Genomic DNA, 20,092 nt, shown 5'->3' with positions numbered 1-20,092 from the left:
TGCATGTCTGTATTATCTGAGGCAAGGTGCATGTATAATAGCGAAATCAAATGGGTTGGGTACGAGCGTTTACGGCACATTGTTTCAAAGTAAGAAAGGGCTTGGTTTGTTTGAGTTTAAAACAAGGTTTCTACATAATGTCTTATTTGTAAATACCTGAAGAATTGCGTATGAGGAATATTATGGTCTTCTTTGTATTGCTGAAATGAATTAACCGTCCGGTCAGATATAAAATCATGTAAACATAACAGATTTGCTGCTATCCATGGTCGAAATTCTATAGGTGTGCATCCTGGTGGGAAGCTTTTATTACAAAGGATGGTTCTGTATCTAGTAGTAGGAGTGGTTTGATTCATTTTAATTGCTATGGCATCCCAGAGATCTAGCAATTGTTGTGATGTTGGCAAAATGTCTGACGGTGTGTCTCTGGATGTCTTGGGTATCTAGAAATGATGAGCTAAACGTAACGGAGCTGTGAAGTGATCTTCAATTTCCTTCCAGGATTCCTCTGATGGGGCATGTATATGCACCATTACCTCCAGTCTGCTAGCCAAATAATACATGTACAGATGAGGTACTCCCAATCCTCCTAATGATTTTGGTTTAGTCATAATAGCCGCCTTAATTCTGTTTTTTTACGATTTTTAGTTCGAATCGTTCGTAGTCGAAGTTGCCAATTCGATGGTCGAAGTAGCCAAAAAAATACTTAGAAATTCAAAGTATTTTTTATTCTATTCCTTCGCTCGAGCTAAGTAAATGTGCCCCTAAGTATCTGTGCTGAGGGTGCTGTATAAAGTTGTTTAATACCTGTGAAGAATGGTTTAGGTAAGTTTAGTTTGTCTAACACTGCAAACATGTAGGTCCAATCTAGTCTGTCGAATGCTTTTTGTGCATCCAGTGATAGAAGAAGGGATGATGTGGCCGTGTTAGGTGCTCTACAAACTGTCTATTGCTTTGCGGACTCCATCCGCTGCTTGTCGACCTGGTACAAATCCCACTTGGTCTTGATGGATGAGACTGGGAAGCACTAAGGATAGTCTGTTAGCTAGTATTTTTGAGAATATCTTAACGTCAGTGTTTATTAATGAGATTGGCCTATAACTGTCACAGTTGTATGGATCTTTTCCTGGCTTTAAAATCATATGCAAACAGCATCCATTGTGATGTTTTGTAGGGGGGGGGGGCGCACCCTCAAGAAACGAATGAAAAAGGTCTTTCAAGTGAGGGGATAACGGTTTTGCAAATTTTTTATAGTATTTTGATGTATAGCCATCTGGGCGATTTTCCCTTGTTATGCTGGGAGGTTCCCACCTAGTTAGAAAGTTGGATGTGTTTGCCTTAGTTGCCTCAGGAGCCTTTTCTGCGGTATACAAATCCGTCTAAAAAATCCTGAATGTATTAAGAATTTGTTTACTATCTCTTGTGAATATGCGCATCAGGGTGTGAATAGCTTGAATAGTTTTTGCTTTGTGCAACACTTTCATTTTGTGAGCTAGCATTCTATGTGGTTTATTTTCATACTCGTAATACAGATGTTTGGTTTTTCGCATTGTGTATGCGGTTTTATCTGCTTGAATCAACTGGGTCCTTGTATCTTGTATATCCCTATAGCGGTTTGGGGTGGGTTTCTGTTTGTGGATGATAGCTGGGAAAGTTGCAGAGTTTCCTTTTCTCTGATTTTTTTTCCAGCGTGTAGAATGTTTAATAATTATCCCCCATATCTGATAGCTGTAGATGTGTCCTCTAGGGAGTTTATTTTGAAGTATTCTGTAAGTGATTCAGAGATTTCTGTGCAAATATCTATATCTAATAAGAGAGATTCATTCAGTCTCCAGCATCCATGTCCCCGTGCCTTGTCCCACTTGGAGAACACAGTTTAAACCATCCCGTGATCAGACCATGTGATACCGTGTATTGTAGTCGAGCGAACACAATCTACAAATGTAGATTTAGTAAATATAAAATCAATACGCGAGTAGGAGGCATGGAGGCAGCCATCAAATTTAAGTGAACTTGAGAGATTTTGGACGAATGATCAAAAATACCGCCATCCAGAATCCAGACACTCGTTAAAGCCTAAGCCACCACCATTGTCAATTTCAAGCTAAGCCCTTTGGACTAACACATGCACTCGGAGTGATTAATCCAATTACTCTGAACCCAGGGCATCCACGTGACATTTGGGGATTTCAAAACTTGCAGGCAGATTCTCAGCAAAAACAACCTGGACCCTGGAGAAAGCAAGTTTGGACACGCCAGCGTCCAATTCGCGCTCCTTGTTTTTGTACGCTGGGCTCGGCGGCCCAGTGCAGGATGGTCCGCGGCCTGGCAGTTGGGGACCCCTGCTCTATTGTATATACTGAACTGATTTAGCACGTTTGCCTTTTCTGTATCTGTTACAACCATACTGGTACCATTATTTAATGGAACAACACTCTCAAACTGCATCTTTTTACTATTAACATATTTAGAAAACTTTTTACTTTAATGAAAAAGAATCTCCAATATGCTTTAATTAAAAAATGTGTTTTTATAAGAAACATCACTGTATGCAGTAAAATAACCCTTTCAATTACTGCTGTTAGGTCCCTAACTGCTGAGCATGGAAACAATCATACCTATGAACAGCAGGGGGAGACCCTGCTTACTTCCCAGCAGTCGGCGAATGTGTAGAGATTTGTATTGGATTTTATTTTGCCTACTTTGCTGCAGCCACTGGTTATGGGGAGTTGGTGAAAGTTTGTATTAAATGACATGAAAACCCTATAAACCCTTACCATGTTTTTAGGTTGGGCACATATTCCCCACACAAATTGTCTCTGTATTGGGTCAGGTAGTATCTGTATCCCCTCCGTTAGCCTGCACTGTAGTGTTTTCCTGAATGCAAGATGTGCTTCAACCAGGCGGCCATTTTCTATCGGCTAAATCATAATTTATATTTGCATATCCAGCCACACCTGATGACCTTGCTAACTTTATTAGCAAGTATGTGTAATTCTACTCACTCCTACATGTAATCCCACTCACTCATATGCATAATCCCACTCACTCATGCATAATCCTGATCATTTGTATGCATAATACCACTCATACTTGTAATCCCACTCATGTGTACATGTAATCCCACTCACTCATATGCATAATCCCACTCACCCATATGCATAATCCCACTCTCATATGCATAATCCCACTCATACTCACAATCCCACTCACGCATATGCATAATCCCACTCATACATGTAATCCCACTCACTGACATGCATAATCCCACTCATACATGTATGAGTGGGATTATGCATGTCAGTGAGTGGGATTACATGTATGAGTGGGATTATGCATATCAGTGAGTGGGATTACGAGTATGAGTGGGATTATGCATATGTGTGAGCGGAATTATGCATGAGTGAGCTGGATTATGCCTGAGTGAGCTGGATGATGCCTGAGTGAGCTGGATGATGCCTGAGTGAGCTGGATGATGCCTGAGTGAGCTGGATGATGCCTGAGTGAGCTGGATGATGCCTGAGTGAGCGGGATGATGCCTGAGTGAGCGGGATGATGCCTGAGTGAGCGGGATGATGCCTGAGTGAGCGGGATGATGCCTGAGTGAGCGGGATGATGCCATATTATACATGAGTGAGTGGTATTATGCATGTGTGTTGGGGTAACCAGCTACTGGAACCCTGGAGTCCCCTGAAGAGCACAACCTTGTGTTCTCGGATCCAGGAACTTGTACAGAGAGTCACTAACAAGCTGTGAGTCTCATAACAAATTCAGTTTATTGGTGGTGTAACAGAATCTTATATTCAGTGTACAGACAAAGAACATTCCAATGTGCTGACGCCTATGGCTTGACTGCAACATGATATGCTTGAAACATGAACAATCCTGTATCCTGCAGTCCGGTGGAGGTTATAGCTGCAGGCATATACAAAACATGAGAAACTGCACATACACAGATGTATGATCATAGTAAATGTAAAATATTAAGGATGGGTATATAAACGAGTATGTAAGCGGGCTAACAGAGTGTTCAGATGTTTCAATCATAGAACGAACACGAGAATGGAATGAACAAACAAGGTATAAATTTAAAGACGAGACAAATCAAAATAATGGTAACAACAACAACAATAGGATAGAAAATAGCCTGCACAATTTGAGAACTGGTAGGAGACCAGCCAGTAAAGACATCATACCAATGGTGTTGTAAGTCATGTTGTAATTGTGAGCCTAAAGAAATTAATTTATGTTTAGTAGCGACTGTTTTAACAGCAGTATCATAAAGTTGATCTGTATGTTTCCTATAAGCAGCAATAATTGATTGCACTGTGTTTATGTGAGGTGAAGCTTATTAATTGTAGAATTGTGACATATAACCCCATAGGCCTATGAACACTAATAACCTTATCCACAAAGTTTTTATTTGCACAATTGTTTGACTTGCTGTTCACTGGACTTTGAGTATAGAAACAATATCCAAGGGTCTGAATTCCTGCACTGGATACAAAGTCTGCTGGATCTGTGTCAGAAATTGTGTTGAGAGTACATGTTGGCGGCATGGGTAGATTGCATCCATCCTGGATTTTACTTCAAAGATATAGAAAGTCTCTGATTCTATCAAGGCCTTTCATCCAAGGGAAAAAGAAAATGTCTCTGTTAAACCACCATGCATTACAATGCTTACTTGGCACACCTCCTTTACTACTGCTCTCTGCGTCGGTTGCAGACGTGGTTCCCCTCTATTCCAGTTGCAGAACATGGGATCCTTCGTGAATTTTGAGGTAGCTGTTCAGCTGTCATTCTGATTCACACAAGTCTTTGAAATGAAACATCTCCATTTATGTGCAAATTAATTGTAGGTTTTATGTTCATTGGCATGCATTTTATCACAATTTACTGAGTAAATTTATAGATTTTATAAAGCAGTGCAGTGCTATTTGGTTAATATGTCAAAATGCTGAACAGGAAAAAGGATGGAAATGCTATCACTCGTTACATTCACCTCACTCCCATAGTGGGATTAAACACTGTACAATATGACCCATTACAATTACTTTGTTGATACTTGCTGTTTAACTACAAACATTAACTTTGTTGCTGCACCTAGTGTCAAAGCTATGCTAATGATGTATAAACAATAGAAGTATGCAAAGCAAAATGTAACCAATTAAGCATTTCTCAAAATCTGAAATAGATGTTTTTCAGCAGAAAAGACCGACAGGATTTAAAACAATACACATAAAGGCACCTATTTCACAGTTTTCTATAATTATTATATATCTCCATGTAACATTTGAGTTAGAATAGTTCCGGTACAGTACATTTTAGGGAGAAATAGATACCATATATAAACTAATATATTCTCATATATAAACATGTATGTATGTATGTATGTTTGTATGTATGTATATAGCGCTATTTATGTACGCAGCATTGTAAAGATCTAAAGTACAATTACATAGACATAGTTACATAGTCAATACAAAATATTGACTACATTCAAAATAGTAAATTAAAAATCAAATGTGCAGATAGAAATATGCAAACATTACGATATTTTCAAAAATTGTGTCGCTATATTAGCTCTTAAGATCACTTTCACTCCTAACTCATCAAACCTGTTTGGCTAAAAATCATGCTTAAATGTCCATATCCATTACTTATCCCCAAGTATGTAGGTGTGTACACGAAGGAAATCAATAACTACAAGAGTGAGCAATAAGGTTGTCCAAATCAAAATATACTATTTGTATCAGATACCACATTTTTCCTATGTCCTTAAGAATCATATATATAGCCATCATTGGAACATGCCTCGGCAATATCTGGGGTTGTGATATCTTTGTCCTTAAAGGAATCAAATATACACTTGGAAAAATAGCTTAGTCACTCAACCACATAAAACAGAATAAAATATATATAACATTAAATCATACATTGACAATTGTCATTTGTGCACAAATACCCTTTTAGAAGTGTTTGCAAACCAATTTTTTTATAGTGAGCTCACGAATATCATCTGGATTTTTTTTTTTTTTTTGTAAGGGCCCTTGGATAATTTGCACCTTTGTGACAACAAAAGTTTGTTGATTTGCTACACAATAGGAGAGATAAAAGATCAGAATGAATGGAAGACACATCCTGTTCTGATTTTTTTTTTTTTATAATTTTTTTGGGCAAAAGGGTAAGAGGGGACTCTTTAGAAATCTTTTCTTTTTACATTTTACCATTTCTGTGTGGCACAAATCACACTTAACAACTGCATCCTTATTGGACAATTGCAGAATGTGAGTGGCCCGTTGGAAATCGTTAATTTTGGGTTTGTAAAGAGGTTACGGAGGTGCCAGGGGAGGAACGTGTCCAAAAGATTTAGGAAAATCTATAAGGGCAACATGTTTCTTTTCAGTTATCCTTTGCTTATTATATTTTAATGGGTGTATGTCTTCTTGGTATTGATAAGCAAAGTTTGAGTGTCATGCCAGCCTGGAGCTACTTTTAACCAATTCTGTCCACCTGGTTTCATGTAATTATAGTCCCATTCTGGGTCACCTCCTTCTTTTAGACACATTTCTTTGATCATATCCATATGATATTGATCATTTGCTCCCTCACGGGGAAAAGGTAAACATACATCTATAGTTTCACCCCACCCTGCTATATTATCTACTCAGGGATTGACATAGAATCCTCCTGTAGGACTTAATCTATACAAATATTGCTTACACGTTTCTCCGGGAATAGGTGGAGGCAAACTTTTAGAACTTTTACCTCCCATTTCCAACTCTTTCTTATATAAGAGTGGTTGTAACAATTATGGACATAAACAGGCTGAATTGGGAGCAGAGGTCCCTACAAAACCTTTATCCTTGTCCGAGATAACTCTTAATGTTGCAGCCAATTTTATTGAATATTAAGTATTGTGCAATAAATCCTGATGAAAAACTGGCTGTCTTGGGAACGTAGATCCTGACGACACCTTGCCCTTCAATCGGGAGGTAATCCTTAATATTGCAGAATATTTAGTATACAACTGATTATAACAACATCAAACAATACAAAATGACATTACAACATAACATGCAATAAGAACAGTACGGAAGTGCTGCAGATATTCAGGGGAATCCTGTTCCAAGTAACAAAATTGAGTTTACCAAAAACTCTTGGAATTTACCTAAAATTCCTGTTAGATCCCTCGTCAGGGATCCTTATACTAATAGCGTACCAAAGCTATTAGTGTCCCAACCCTAAACCTAGAGATACATATATGGTTATCAAGGAAAAGATAGTCAGTAAGACAGATTTTTTACTTACCCTCCGTGCCGCTTGCTGTATCCCACTTCTGACACCAAATCTGTTGGGGTAGCCAACTACTGGAACCCTGGAGTCCCCTGAACAGCACGACCTTGTGTTCTCGGATCCGGGAACTTGTACAGAGAGTCACTAACAAGCTGTGAGTCTTAAAACAAATTCAGTTTATTGGTGACAGAAGCTTATATTCAGTGTATAGACAAAGAACATTCCAATGTGCTAACGCCTATGGCTTGACTGCAACATGATATGCTTGAAACATGATACATCCTGTATCCTGCAGTCCGGTGGAGGTTATAGCTGCAGGCATATAAAAAACATGAGAAGCTGCACATACACAGATGTTAATCTTTCAATGAGTGAGTGGGAGTGAGAGGGATTAGGCATGAGTGAGCAGGATTATGATGGTTTATGCACGAGTGAGCTGGATTATGCACGAGTGAGCGGCATAACTGTTAACCTTTTAACAACCGGAGTGGCAGTTATCTAAAGATTTCAAAGAGACCATTCACTGATTACATTTTTATGGGGGGGGGGGGGGGTTACATGTCCTTTAAACAATACAAAAACTATAAAATCCACATTAGATTACATTACAACACAGGACCCAGTGCAGTCTGTATATTCTGATTATCAGTTTTGCTGTATCAGCTTCTGGCAGATATTATATGACTTGTGCTGTTTTGATAATTTATGATGATCCCTAAGCAGCACAGACCATACTGAGCATGTGCTCAGTCTTGTAAAGATGTTTAATAAAGTTACAAGATGACAGGCCCCCTGTGGCCAACTTTGAAAGCATAAATCATTTGTTTGATTAGGCTTGTGGTGCAGTAAATTCATGTTTGTTTAGTATACAAAATACAGCTTTTCTAGCCTTATTCTATTTTACATTTTCCTTGTCCTTTAAGGGAATAAATTGAGAACAGTAATGATTTAATAACATTTTAAATGACAACCATTTCTGTTCTGTGTTTTTAGCTGAAAACATAATGCCCCAATCAATTCTCTGAAGGGCAGCCCTCAAGGCACTAAAATTAGCTTTTCAGAATTTCATAGTTTATGTTGCCCCAGTGTATATTTGTTTTTTGCACCAAATAAATTATATAACATTATGGTCACTATTACCCAGGGGTTCAATGATTTGCACATTTGCTATACGTTCTGGGTCATTTGAGATCACTAGATCCAGAATAGCATTTTTCCTGGTTGGCTCCTGAACAACCTGTGCTATAAAATTATCATGCAACAAGTTTATAAACTTGTTCCCATTAACTGATCTGGCAGTACTAAAGTCAATATCTGGGAAATTAAAACCCCAATATACTGTAACATACAATAGTCCAAAAGACTGTGGCTGTATCGCTGTGGTGCTCTATCCAGAAACCTTGCTGCTCAACTGGGTTCCAATATCCATACGTTAGAAAAATAGGATGGCACTCACATTTGCAAACGTGCTTGAATTAAAGTGCTTTTATTGTGATCTCAAACACAACGTTTCGGAGGCACAACCTCCTTTATCAAGTGAGAACACTTGATAAAGGAGGTTGTGCCTCCGAAACGTTGTGTTTGAGATCACAATAAAAGCACTTTAATTCAAGCACGTTTGCAAATGTGAGTGCCATCCTATTTTTCTAACGTATGGTAATTAAAACCCCACATTATCATTATTTTACCCAAACTAGCAGCCTTTTCTATTTGCATCAGGAGCTTAGCCGCCTCCTCGTCACTTACATTAGGGGGTCTATAGCATACCCCTTCAATTATTTTGCTGGAATCTTTACTATTGGTGAAGAACTCCACCCATAAGACTTCTGCCCCCTCATTTTCTAACATAACCTCCTCCTTTATGTAACCTTTTAAATCCCTCCTAACAAAGACATACCCCTCCTCTTTTTCTATTGCCTCTGTCCCTCTGAAACAAAGTATAGCCGCTGATATTAACTGCCCAGTCATGCGACTCATTCAGCCATGTTTCGGCCACACCAATCACATATTCTCCCTCCAGCACATCCAGCTCTCCCATTTTACCAGTCAGACTCCTTGCATTTGCAAACATACATTTAATACTGGTACCATATTGAACAAATGACGTGTTCCTCCCTATCCTTTACAGTACCCCCAACCAAATCTCCTCCATTTTCCCTTCCTTTGCCCACTATCTCATCTAACCTACCTTCCACTGAATCTTTTACTGAACCCTCCCACCCCACACCTAGTTTAAAATCATGCCATTTTCTCCCCCAAAACAGCTGCACCCTTATAATTGAGGTGCAGCCCATCCCTAGCAAAGAGCCTGTAGCCGACTGAGAAATCAGCCCAGTTCTCCAAAAAACCCAAACCCTCCTCCCTACATCTCTCAGCCACGCATTAATCTCACTAAGCTCCTGCTATCTTCTTAGCGTTGCTCGTGGCACAGGTAATATCTCTGAGAAAATTACCTTGGAAGTCCTCGCCCTCAACTTTACACCTAGTTTTTTTAAATTGTTCTTGAGGACTTCACCACCTCGACTAACTTGGTCATTGGTACCTATGTGTACCAAGACTACCGGGTCTTCCCCAGCCCCTCCCAATAATATGTCCACCCGTTCCACCACATGCTGAACCCTAGCACCAGGCAAGCAGCAGACTATTCGGCATGAAGGGTGTCATGATACAGACCTGTGATAGTTAATAAAACAGGCCAAGGTATCATGAGAAACATTTCTGCCAACATCTAAATCAGACACATATCAGGCCTCTTTTCACTATGGTCAGAGGGGTCAGAGGTGTAATGCCCTCCTCCATGCCCTGGCTGATAAGAGCCATTCCATGGGGAGGGGGAAGCCAAAGGAGTGAGAACTTAAAGTTCCCAGCAAGACCCTCTAAAGGTGAAATTTAGGTTACATATAATGTATACTCCAATATATTTATCCTTACAGAACCCATACCTGTTGTACCAACAGTTTAAAAAGCTGGTGATGGGTTCAAGGCAATTTCAGATTTCAAACGAGTCCAAACATGACTAGGTTTGGTACTCTGTGTATTAGATGTGAATATCTGGGCAGGTAACACAGTATTGATGTTTAGTATCTATGGAATCCCTGAGAGAATTAATAACCAATGAATATAATATCTCTCTCCTATATTCCCATAAGGAGTTATGGTCATTATATTCTTGGTCCAGTTCCTACTCACAGGAGGTCATAAAAACTCAATCCGTGTCCTGCTAGGCCACGCCCCTTGCATTCCTGAAGGAGGGGGAGAGTGCAGTTGCCTGATGCCCTGAAATCACTAATAGTCAGCTCTTCTGACTAAACTTTGGATTTACTTTGGAGGACCAATTGCGATTGGAAGTTATCCCGTTTGTTTCCCCTTGCCTCCAGGACCAGGAATTCTATAACTTTGAAGTTAAGTATAGGTTTTCCATGTTTTCCCTTTTATTTTACAACTGTTTGTAATTGTATTATTGAATGTATGTCTCTTTTTGTAACATATTTTTGTATATTGCACTTATACCTTTTATAATATTAAAGAGAATTTAATAAGATTGTCTTTGGTGCTCTAAACTAACCTAGCCTGAAAGAGTGTAACTGTGAGCCTTAACCCTCTGCATGCTGAAGTACTTGTTGAATCAGTAGGAACTAACTGACTATAGTGAGTGTTTAATGCATTGGTGAATTGTGAATTATTACCTGTTAGAGAGAACAGGGGAATAGTCACATTAGGTTTCTATCGCCTGTGAATGATAGATGGTGGCAGCGAATGAGTTTTGTGGGTGTTGGTTGGTGTTTGGGGTGCTTTTGTGTTAGTCTAACCTGTGTGCAAGGTGGGTGAGAGACTGAGTGACCCCTGATAGCCACACCTACTTCCAAGTCACGTGCGGTTGGATCCTTACTGCAGATTACCCTTTCTAATAATTGAATTCTCTATAACTAGAATCTGCCTTTCCTTCCTTGCACTCCCCCCGCCACCCGTATTAGAGCCACTGCCTCCCAGGGTGCTCTGAGAGTGAGCCTGCTCCATACATGCCAGTTCAGAACTTTCCTCTGCAGCATCTTCAGCCAAAATTGTGAATTTGCTGTTTTTGACAAGCAGTGAAGCAGCCTCCTACCCTTCTGTCCCCTACTTCCCCTCCTGACTGTCACAAACCTTCCTCCCTCCACTGCCCCTTCTCCTCCCCCCACTCCACAAGCCCCTGCCAGTGGTTGTTCTGCGAGCCTCCTTTCTTCCCCCAAGTTTGCCGCTGCCCTCAGTGCTGCAAGTTCCCCCCTTAGAGTCTGCAGTTCAGATTGTTACTGCAGAGTTGATCAGAAAAATACAATCCTGCAACTCCTGTGGTTATCTATGATGCTGCTGATGTTTACAAAGTTTTCCATTTTCTATGGTTATGAAATGCCGGTATGTTGTCATATTACCCCCCTCTCTTTTTTGCATGCAGATTAGCCTGGACCCACCCATAAAGCAGGGACAGACACGTTACCACTTTCTGATACTGCTCTTCTCAAAAGATGAGGACATGACTTTGACACTCAACATGAGCGAGTAAATATTTGCATTTGTTTAAATCAGGCTGTTCTATCGTTCACTTTTCTAAACATAATTTTTTTCAGCTTACATGCTTCTAATATACATTTTGTTATTTTCTCTCATCTTGTTAGTGGTTTCTTTTTTACTTATTTCCATATTTGTTCCTAAATCATTTGTCAATAAAAGAAGTAAAGGTGTGCAGCACTTGGGGGTGCCAAGTGTTAGGCACCCCAAGTGATTGTATTGACTTACCTGAAACCAGTGAGCACCATGGAGCGATCTTCTTCTGTAGCCTCCTTTTGCACGGCTGCACATGCGCGGTAGAATGAAAAGCCGAACTTTAACTCAAAAGTTGCCTATTTCCTTCAACTGCACATGCGTTTGCCCCGGGAAATTTGAAGAAATAAGAAGACAGAAATGGATCGCTCAGTGGTGCTCACTGGTATAACCCCGGGCCGGTGCAGTTTTCTGCTGAGAGGAGAACTGACTCGTGCTTTTAGGTAAGTCAATAAAATCACTTAGGGATTTCCTTCTCCTTTAAATTCTTTAGTTCTGGCTCTCTTGCTTCATTTCTTCTAGCTTACGTGGGCCCCAGGTGATGCTCTCTCTATTCAGCTGTCATGCTTGTAACGTTTTTTCCTTTAAATATCTTTTCTCAGGGAAGAGGTTGAGAGGCGCTTTGAGGGAAAGCTAAAAAAGAGTATGTCAGGCTGTCTCTATGAGATGGTCAGTCGTGTTATGAAGGCTTTGGTAAATCGCAAGATAACTGTTCCAGGAAACTTTCTGGGGTGAGTTACAATACTAATATACAATACTAATATACAAGACCAAAGGTTTCTGTTTTTATTAAAAAATTCTCTCTGCTTTCCATATTTTTTCCAAAAGTTCTTCATACATTAGCTATCTTTAAAGGAACAGTTCAGTGTGAAAATAAACACTGTGTAAATAGGCTGTGCAAAATAAAAAATGTTTCTAATATAGTTAGCCAAATATGTAATATATAAAGGCTGGAGTGAACAGATGTCTAATAAAACAGCCAGAATCCAACTTTTGCATAGTAAACACTACTTTATTAGTTAATGGAAAGACCAGAGAATAAGTGCGACAATAGTCATAACTAACATCTGTCCAGTTATGGTGAAATTATATCTATCTGAAAGCAAGGTGCAATATTTAGCTAACAGGAGTAGTACTGCATGCACTGATGTGTATAAAAGTGTACCTGTCATAGTTAATGAGGTTTAAAAGAGGGGCACCCATCATGTTCAACATTTTTGTTTAAGTGAAATCTACCTAACTCAAAGTTGATCCAGAGGTAGTTTCCTGACTGCTAAAGGCAATATTATATAATCCAAAATACACCTTCAGTCTCTTTGCTGGGAATGTGTGGATCTTCCAATATCCTCAACTTATACACCAATCATACAAAATCCCAGCACTCTTCGCTGCAAGAGAGCGACAGAAGTATATACTGTAGTGAAGTATTTAGTGCATCTGTTATATACCATATATGTGTGAGATTTGTGAAAACAGATTCCGTAAATCTTTCATGTCAATTGGTTTGGATCTAACGGTGAGGTTAAAGATTTAATGCCGGGGGGCGTGGCTATGTGAGGGAACGGAGCAGACGTGTCTGGCTGGAGCTCCGCACTTAACCCATCCTGAAATATACCCAACGCCGACTTTTTACTGCGAAAGTGAGTGGGCACTGCATCGGCTAATCCACTTCTCTCGACCATATGAGCGGTAAGCGCTCGAGGCGATCCCAAAGGGCACCGCGTCTCTCTAAAAAACAGCTACGCAACAGCGGGCCTGACGCCATCTTGGGTATGACGGAGACACCTTCGGGAGCGGCGTCTCCACCGTCAGCGGCTGGGGCTTCGGATGCCGCCGCAGTACAGCTCAAGGAGCTCTCACCGGAGTCCACTATGCTGCTCAACGCTATCCGTGAATCCCAGACGGCCCTCTCCTCCAAAATGGACGACCTGCGCATGGAGATCCAGGCTGAGGTCTCCATATTTCGGGCGGATCTTGATAAGGTGAGGGAGAGGGTGTCGGAAGCTGAGCGCCGCGTGGGGGATGCAGAGGACACTATTGCCAGACAACAGCCACTGGTGGCGGAGTTGCAGAGACAAGTAAAGTTGCTACACCAAAGGGCGGAAGATGCTGAAAACCGCTCGCGGAGAAACAATGTACGCATAATGGGTTTGCCGGAGGGAGCAGAGGGGCACTCCCCTACCGATTTTATTGAAGCTCTGCTTAAAGATGTGTTGGCGCCCATTACTTTGTCTGCTGCGTATACCGTGGAAAGAGCCCACAGGATCCCCACGCGGCGCATACCAGGTGAGACGCCGCGGCCCTTTATTCTGCGTCTCCTGAACTACAGGGATCGAGACGCCATTCTCTCTGCAGCTCGGAAAAAAGGCGAAGTTCGTTTTCTCAACGCTACGCTGCAATTCTATCCTGATTTTACTGCGGAGATTCAACGGCAGCGCCGCACCTTTCAAGATGTTAAACGGCGACTACGGGAGAAGGAAATTAAGTACAGCATGCTTTTCCCCAGCAGATTGCGGATCATTGATGGAGCGGTTACCCGCTACTTTACAGATCCGACAGAAGTCAGCCAATGGATCGACAATCACCATCGTTAGGCCGGATGGCCCCCTTGTCTGGTGCACTTTACGCAGTAAGGCTGTTTGCAGGACTGTGCCAATATACGGGGTAAGACACATTGGAGCCCCAGCCACCACGAAGAAGTTTTGGTTACACCTTAGATAGTTACGGTGTGCCTCCTCAGTTAGTTAGACAGGTTAAGGGATTAGGGCCTCCGTCTGTGGTTCGGTAGGTCAGGGTGGGGGGGGAGTTAGTGGGATTTTGCAGTTAGGTCTGCCCACACGGGCTGATTTATAGCCTTATGCTTGTTTTGCTCAAGGGGAATACCGTGTATGATATGATGTCATGTTTAACAATGCTTCCTCTTGTATATTTTTTGTTTGGTTTATTTTTTCTATGCTTTTTCTGTTTCCCCTCTCTTTCTTCTTCTCTTTCTCCCTCTCGTCTCTTTTCTGTCTTGGAGTGTTGGAGGGGACCTAGATGGGGTGGCAGTCGGACGGTTCCTATTGGCACTGTACACTTATGGCGTCGCTGAAACTACTTACCTGGAATGTGCGGGGTTTGGGTACAAAAGAAAAGAGAGCATTAGTGTTCCAATTTGTGAAAAGGCATAAACCAGATGTTCTTGTGCTCCAGGAAACCCACCTCTCGGGGCAAAAAATTTTGGCACTTAAGCGGGCTTGGGTAGGGAGAGCCTTTCATGCCACTTACTCCACCTATTCTCGGGGAGTGGCGATCCTGGTGCACAGGAATATTGATTGCCAAGTTGAGAAGGTCAAACAGGATCACCATGGGAGATATATATTTGTTCAGGCCCGATTTAATGGGGTTCGGCTTCTACTGGCCTCTGTCTATGCCCCCCCTGCTGTTGAACACCACTTCCTACCCCACCTTGTAACGCTTCTGGCAGACATGGTCCCGTCTCCTATTATACTGATGGGGGATTACAATGCGGTTCTAAACCCAGCGATTGATACGACTACTGGCTCGCACTACAGTAAGCTGCCTCTAAAGAGCTGGGCGGATAGCAGCGCCTTTACTGAGGCGTGGAGGTGGAAACACCCGAATACGAGGGAATTCTCCTGTTACTCGGCCACACATAAATCGCATTCCCGCATAGATCTGGCCTTTGTATCCCCAGATATATTAGCAAAGTTGTCTTCAGTGGACTACTTGCCCAGGGGCATTTCGGATCATTCCCCCCTGTCGCTCACAGTGATCCTACGGGCCGAACCTATTGATAAAATTTGGAGGCTCCCCTCACACTGGATTGGTACCACTGCCACCGAACCCGTAGTTCAACCTGCTTTAGTGCAGTACTGGCAGCTCAACCCGGGCACTGCCGATACGTTTGTAGTCTGGGAGGCGTTTAAGGCAACAGCAAGGGGGGTGTACATATCGGGCATCAGCCAGGCAAAACGGAAATTGGGTAACACGATTGGCTCTTTGGAATCAGACACTGCTGCCAAAGAACAGGTATATTTAGCTGATCCCTCTGATACGAATAGGAATGATTGGTTGCAGTCCTCTCGCTTACTTGCATTAGCCAATGTCGAACAGGCACGGGCGTACATTCAGAAGCAATCGCATAGGCTTTTTGAAATGGGGGACAAAGCTGGTAAGCTTTTGGCCATGCTGGTGCGAGACGAGTGTAATACGGCTTCCATCCCATGTATTGAAAATGATGCGGGTGAGTTGATAACCCAACCTCGGTGCATTGTAGATGTATTTCGGCAGTTTTATCAGGAACTTTATTCCTCAAAGGTGACCTGTTCTGACGTACAGTTGCTTGACTATCTGGGGGCCGTCCCACTGCCATACCTCTCTGATGCTACACAGGAACGGTTAGATGCGCTCATAACGCAGTCGGAAGTGGAACAGGTAATTAAATTGCTACCTACAGGCAAGGCCCCTGGCCCTGACGGCATCCCGGGTGAGTTTTACAAACACCATCTCTCTTTGGTGGTGGGGCCACTCACGGAGATATTTAATGATGTTGCTCTGAGGGGTGCAGTGCCTGAGTCTATGTCCCGTGCATATATTTCCATTATCCCAAAAAAAGGCAAAGATCCGCGGAAATGTGCTTCTTATAGGCCTATATCGCTTATTAACTGTGATGCCAAGATTTTAGCTAAAGTGTTGGCAAACAGGCTTAAACCATTTATGCAAGATTTAGTCCACTCGGATCAAACTGGCTTCATTCCCTCTAGGGCGACTGATATCAACATTCGGAGGCTTCTCACTCATCTACAGGTACGACACGACAATGCTGGCTCCCGAACCATTGTGGCATTAGATGCGGAGAAAGCCTTCGACTCAGTCGAATGGGCCTTTTTGTGGCACACCTTGAAGCGATATGGTTTTGGCCCTAGATATGTGGGGTGGATTCAGGCACTGTACCACTCACCGGTGGCTCAGATTAGGGCAAATTCTATGCTTTCGGTCAGTTTTAATTTGGGGAGGGGTACCAGGCAGGGCTGCCCCCTCTCTCCTTTTTTATTTTGTTTGGCAATTGAGCCACTTGCAGAACTAATCCGCACCTCTGTTGGGATTACGGGTTTGAAAATTGGTTCTCTGACCGAAAAGATATCGTTGTACGCTGACGATATGTTGATATACCTTGAGAACCCTGGCCCGGCCCTGGATGTCCTATTGGGGATTATATCTGAGAATGGGAAGTACTCTGGGCTTCGTGTGAACTGGCATAAATCTACATTGTTTGCCCTGGATCAGGCGGCCAAAAGACAGTTATCTCCGGATTCTCCGTTGCAATGGGTTGACACCTTTTTGTACCTGGGAATTTGGATTACTCAAGAGATAACCCGCTATAAGGCGGTCAATGTTGACCCTATTACTGCGGATATGGTTGCCAAATTTGCCCAATGGGAATTTTTGCCATTGTCACTATACGGTAGGATCAACTTATTGAAAATGAAGTATGTGCCTAAATTTCTCTATATGTTTAGAAATTCTCCTATCTGGCTTACCAAATCCTTTTTTCAACAAGTGAACTCAGTTATATCCTCCTTTATTTGGGCCAAACGGGTTCCCAGAATCAGTATGGCAACATTGCACAGGTCCACTCAGGCTGGGGGTCTTGCCGTCCCGAATTTGTACTTGTACTACTTGGCTGCTTTATTGGTAACGGTGCGATGGTGGTTTGAATCTGATAGCACTAATGCATCCTGTACTTTAGAAGCGGGGATACTGGGCTCGAGGGAAGCCTTGAGGCTTTTGCCTTATAGAGGGCGGGAGGCACACCCACAAGTTACCCACTCTATGAACACAACCGTCAGAGCCTGGCAGCTGGCTCAAAAACTGGTGACTCCCGCTGGCTTGACCTACCACTCTCCCCATGCTCCGCTGTGGTGTAATAAGATGCTCCCACATTTTTTCGCTAACCTGGATTACAAATTTTGGGCAGGCAATGGTCTCAGATATGTGAAAGATTTGTACAATGAGGGAGAGCTAAAAAGCTTTCTGCAACTCAAGGCCTCCTGTTCAACACAACATGTTACACAATTTCGGTATGGTCAACTTCGCCATGCTGCTCAGGCGCAATTCCCGGATCCGCAGTCTAATATTGTAGCCACCTCTTTGGAAAACACTCTGCAACTTCAGGCAGTCGTCAAACCTCTTTCAGCCATCTATCATATCCTGTTGGCACCTGAGGAAAAACGACCGCTTAAATGCTTCCAGAAATGGATCAGGGACATTGAGAATTTGGACGAGGAGTCCTGGGAGCTGATTATGCGCCACATGTTGGCCACCACAATTTCGGCTAGAGACAAGTTGATACAACTGAAGTTTATGCATCGTTCTTACCTCACGCCGGTACGGCTTCATCATATGGATCCTACCAGAGATCAGAACTGCACCAGGGGCTGTGGGCACCCGGGGACTTGGTTCCATGTGGTGTGGACATGCCCCAAACTGACTCGCTATTGGACTGACGTTTTCTCATTTATTTCTAAGATTCTGGTCTTCCCTATATTGCCTCGGCCCAGCCTAGCGCTGTTGGGATGCATGGATGGAGATGTGGGGTCAATTGGTTGTCGGACTTTGCTCCAGCTGCTAATGTTCTATGCTAGGAAAATGATTGTTCTTCGGTGGAATCAGCGTGAAGCACCCAAACTTGAGGACTGGAAGGACCTTGTCAATAAAGCCCTCCCTTACTATAAAGCAGTATATATGTCTAGAGGCTGCACGGACAAGTTTATAGCTGTCTGGATGCTATGGGTATTGAATTCTGACACTAATAGCCCCCATGTGTTTTGAAAGGATGGTCTGTGCTAGCTCCACCAGATATTAGTCTTGTCTACTGTTTACCCCCTCCACACTCCACACCCTCTTGGACTCTCTTTCTTTCTTTCTTTCTTTCTTTCCTCTCCCCTCTGACGTATTTCCTTTATTGTTTTTCCTTTTTTTATTTTTTACTATGTATAATTTTTGAGTCCTTTACGGGACACTGTCTGTCTTGTTTTTTGTGTGTGAGAAAACCAATAAAAACACTTTTAAAAAAAAAAAAAAAAAAAAAAAAGATTTAATGCCAGGGTTCTTCTCAGGTCCTTCCCAGGTGCTAGGTGATGATGTCACACCTAACATGTTTCACCAATCCGGTTTCATCAGAGGCGTGATTAAACCTCCCTTCCTAAGTCTTTAAATCTACCACTCTCCATAGAAACGTCTTAAATTGGCAGATCTGGCTTCCAATCAATGCAAACATCTTAACGTGTGGAGCCGCCTGCCCCCCTATCTCTGTTTTACATTCCATTGTTTCAGTAGCATTTCCCACTCATTACTCTGTCTGGAGTTTGCATTCTCAGGTTCCTTAGCAACCTATCTTCACTTTCTTCATTATCAAAACTTATATACTTAATATCCACATTTCAGAAAAGCAAATATTACATAGTTAACATACTAGGTTAGGTTGAAAAAAAGACACAGCACTCACTGTAAAAATCCCCTTCCAAACATTAAGCCAGAACCTCCTTTCTTCTAAACGAAATGGGTGCCTACATGTCAGCTGGAAGGACCTACTGGTTAATAAAGCATTAGATTATTATATGATCCCCTTGTATATTTATACATAGTTATTATATCACCTCTTAAGCTCCTCTTCTCCAGAGTGAAACCTCCCAACTTGCCCAGGCTTTCCTCATAGCTGAGATTTTCCATAATGTTTACCAGCTTTGTTGCCCTTCTCTGAACCCTCTCTAATTCACTAATGTCCCATTTGAGTGCTGGAGACCAAAACCATACGGCATATTCCAGATGGGGCCTTACCAGTGCTCTGTACAGTGGAAGAATAAATCCCCCTCCTCCCGCAAATCTATGCCCAGCGCAAGAACTTAATTGCCCTTTAAGCTGCTGACTGCCATTGCTTGCTACAGCCAAGTTTATTAACTACAAGGACTCCGCGGTCCTTTTCCATTATGGATTTCCTATTGAAGTCCCATTAAGGGTATAAGTGACTTAAATATTTTAAATGTTTGACTTTACATTTATCAATATTGAATCTCATCTGCCACTTAGCCGCCCAGATTACCAGTTTGTCAAGATCCTGCTGCAAGGATGCCACAACCTGGATGGAATTAATTGCTCCGTATAGTTTTGTTTCATCTACAAACACTGACATTACTTACAAAAATCCTCCCTTAAG

The 20,092-nt window shown here is 42.1% G+C and overlaps 1 protein-coding gene across 1 annotated transcript in view; it reads left to right on the top strand.

The window, feature by feature from the left end:
- Nucleotides 1–20,092, top strand: part of ssrp1.S (structure specific recognition protein 1 S homeolog) — a gene marked incomplete at its 5' end in the record, with an annotated part of 147,136 nt that overhangs the window by 87,806 nt on the left and 39,238 nt on the right. Inside the window, 2 exon segments of the mRNA NM_001090695.2 lie at nucleotides 11,729–11,832; nucleotides 12,477–12,605. Of these exon segments, the coding sequence (NP_001084164.1) occupies nucleotides 11,729–11,832; nucleotides 12,477–12,605 (233 nt within the window).

This window comes from Xenopus laevis, chromosome 7S (genome assembly GCF_017654675.1).
Source record: "Xenopus laevis strain J_2021 chromosome 7S, Xenopus_laevis_v10.1, whole genome shotgun sequence".
NCBI lineage: Eukaryota > Metazoa > Chordata > Amphibia > Anura > Pipidae > Xenopus > Xenopus laevis.
This window is presented reverse-complemented; position numbering and strand designations above follow the sequence as displayed.